The sequence below is a fragment of the Echinops telfairi genome, unplaced genomic scaffold (assembly GCF_000313985.2).
Source record: "Echinops telfairi isolate 266 unplaced genomic scaffold, ASM31398v2 ScPeMD7_5;HRSCAF=22, whole genome shotgun sequence".
NCBI classification, from domain to species: domain Eukaryota; kingdom Metazoa; phylum Chordata; class Mammalia; order Afrosoricida; family Tenrecidae; genus Echinops; species Echinops telfairi.
In genome coordinates, this window is record NW_022103901.1 from 28,081,302 (window position 1) to 28,082,813 (window position 1,512).

The window sequence follows — 1,512 nt, forward strand, 5'->3', positions numbered from 1 at the left end:
CCAACACAACCACAACCCCAAACACAACACAACACAACCCCCAATACAACCCACCCCAAACACAACCACAACCCAACCCCAAACACAGTCACAACCACAATCCAAACCCAACTCCAACCACAACCACAACCCAAACCAACCCAAGCCCAACTCCAAACACAACACAATCACAACACAAACCTAACCACAACCACAACTCCAAGCCCACTGGCATCGCACGGGCTCCCTCACTGAGTCAGGAAGACCTCTTCAGAGCGTACAGAGCAGCCCCTAGGCTCCTGTAACCAGACAGGTTGGGGTCCTCCGGTGGGAGCGAACGAGACTCCCACTCACATGGTCTTAGCACAGCACCCGGCCCACAGGAGCCACTCCATGCGTGTCCACCGCCCTCGCTAGCCCCATTTCACAGACAGACAGTACAAGGCTTACGGACACGGACTGACCTGTCGGAGGTCACAGGGATTGCGAACGGCAGGACGAAAGGGCTTCACAATGTTTGTGGAAAACTTCTGTTACTTTTAAATTCTGTTTTCCCACCAACTTGTTGAGCCCCCTGTATTCCTCCCAGGCTTGCCTGGGAGGGGTGCCCTCAAGTGGGCTCTTACCCACAGCACTGCGCCATCCCCACAGCTGTTCCCATGCCCACGCCATCGATGCAGATACGTGCTAATCCATCTCGTCACGGGCCTGCCTCTTTCTCACCGCCTTCCACGTTACCAACATGATGCCCTTCGCCAGACCACATGTCCAAACTATGTAAGGAGAAGTCTCGCCATCCCGGCCTCTAAGGAGCACTCTGGCCTTACTGCTTCCAAGACAGGCCGTCGGTTTATCCTTTTAGCAGTCCCTGGTACTTTCACGATATTCCCCTGAAAAACTCCAGTCTTCCTCGTTCAGTGAGCGCTGGAGATCGACTGGAAGGAAGTCTCTTCACGAGAGACATCAGGACTTGACCCCAAGCAGCAGTTGGTTGTTATAATACAAGAGAAGAGGGAGCCATGCCTGTCATTATTTTGATAATATCCGCACTCCAGACTCACGGCCAGCAAGTTGGTTCCGACTCCCAGCAACCCGATCGATGGGACAGAGGAGAGCCACCCCCTCTGGGTCTCTGAGGCTGTGACTCTCTGTGGGAACAGAGAGCCGCCTCTTGTCCCCATGGAGCGACTTATGGATTCAAACTCCTGACGTTGTAGTTAGCAGCCCGATGCCCAATCCACTGTGCCTGCGAGCTCTATCAGACACCCCATTCTTTGGAAATACCTGTTTTACCGGAGAGGAAACGGAGGCTCAGAGACACAGGCCATCTAGTAAGAAAGAGGAAAACTACCCTGATTCAGTTTCCCTTCCAACCTAGGCTCCCTGGAAGCTGCCCACCTGCGCAGCCCAGCCGCCCTGGCCTCACGCAGGGCAGGTGGAGTTCCGGGACTTCGGGCTGCGGTACCGGCCTGAGCTCCCGCTGGCTGTGCGCGGTGTGTCTGTCAGGATCCACGCCGGAGAGAAGGTGAGTGG

The 1,512-nt window shown here is 55.4% G+C and overlaps 1 protein-coding gene across 1 annotated transcript in view; it reads left to right on the forward strand.

Moving 5' to 3' along the window:
• The window catches only part of ABCC6 (ATP binding cassette subfamily C member 6), a 53,233-nt gene that overhangs the window by 47,206 nt on the left and 4,515 nt on the right, over nt 1–1,512 (forward strand). The window contains exon 25 of the mRNA XM_045286009.1: nt 1,358–1,504. Coding sequence (XP_045141944.1) covers nt 1,358–1,504 — 147 coding nt within the window. The remainder of the gene's footprint in view (nt 1–1,357; nt 1,505–1,512) is intronic.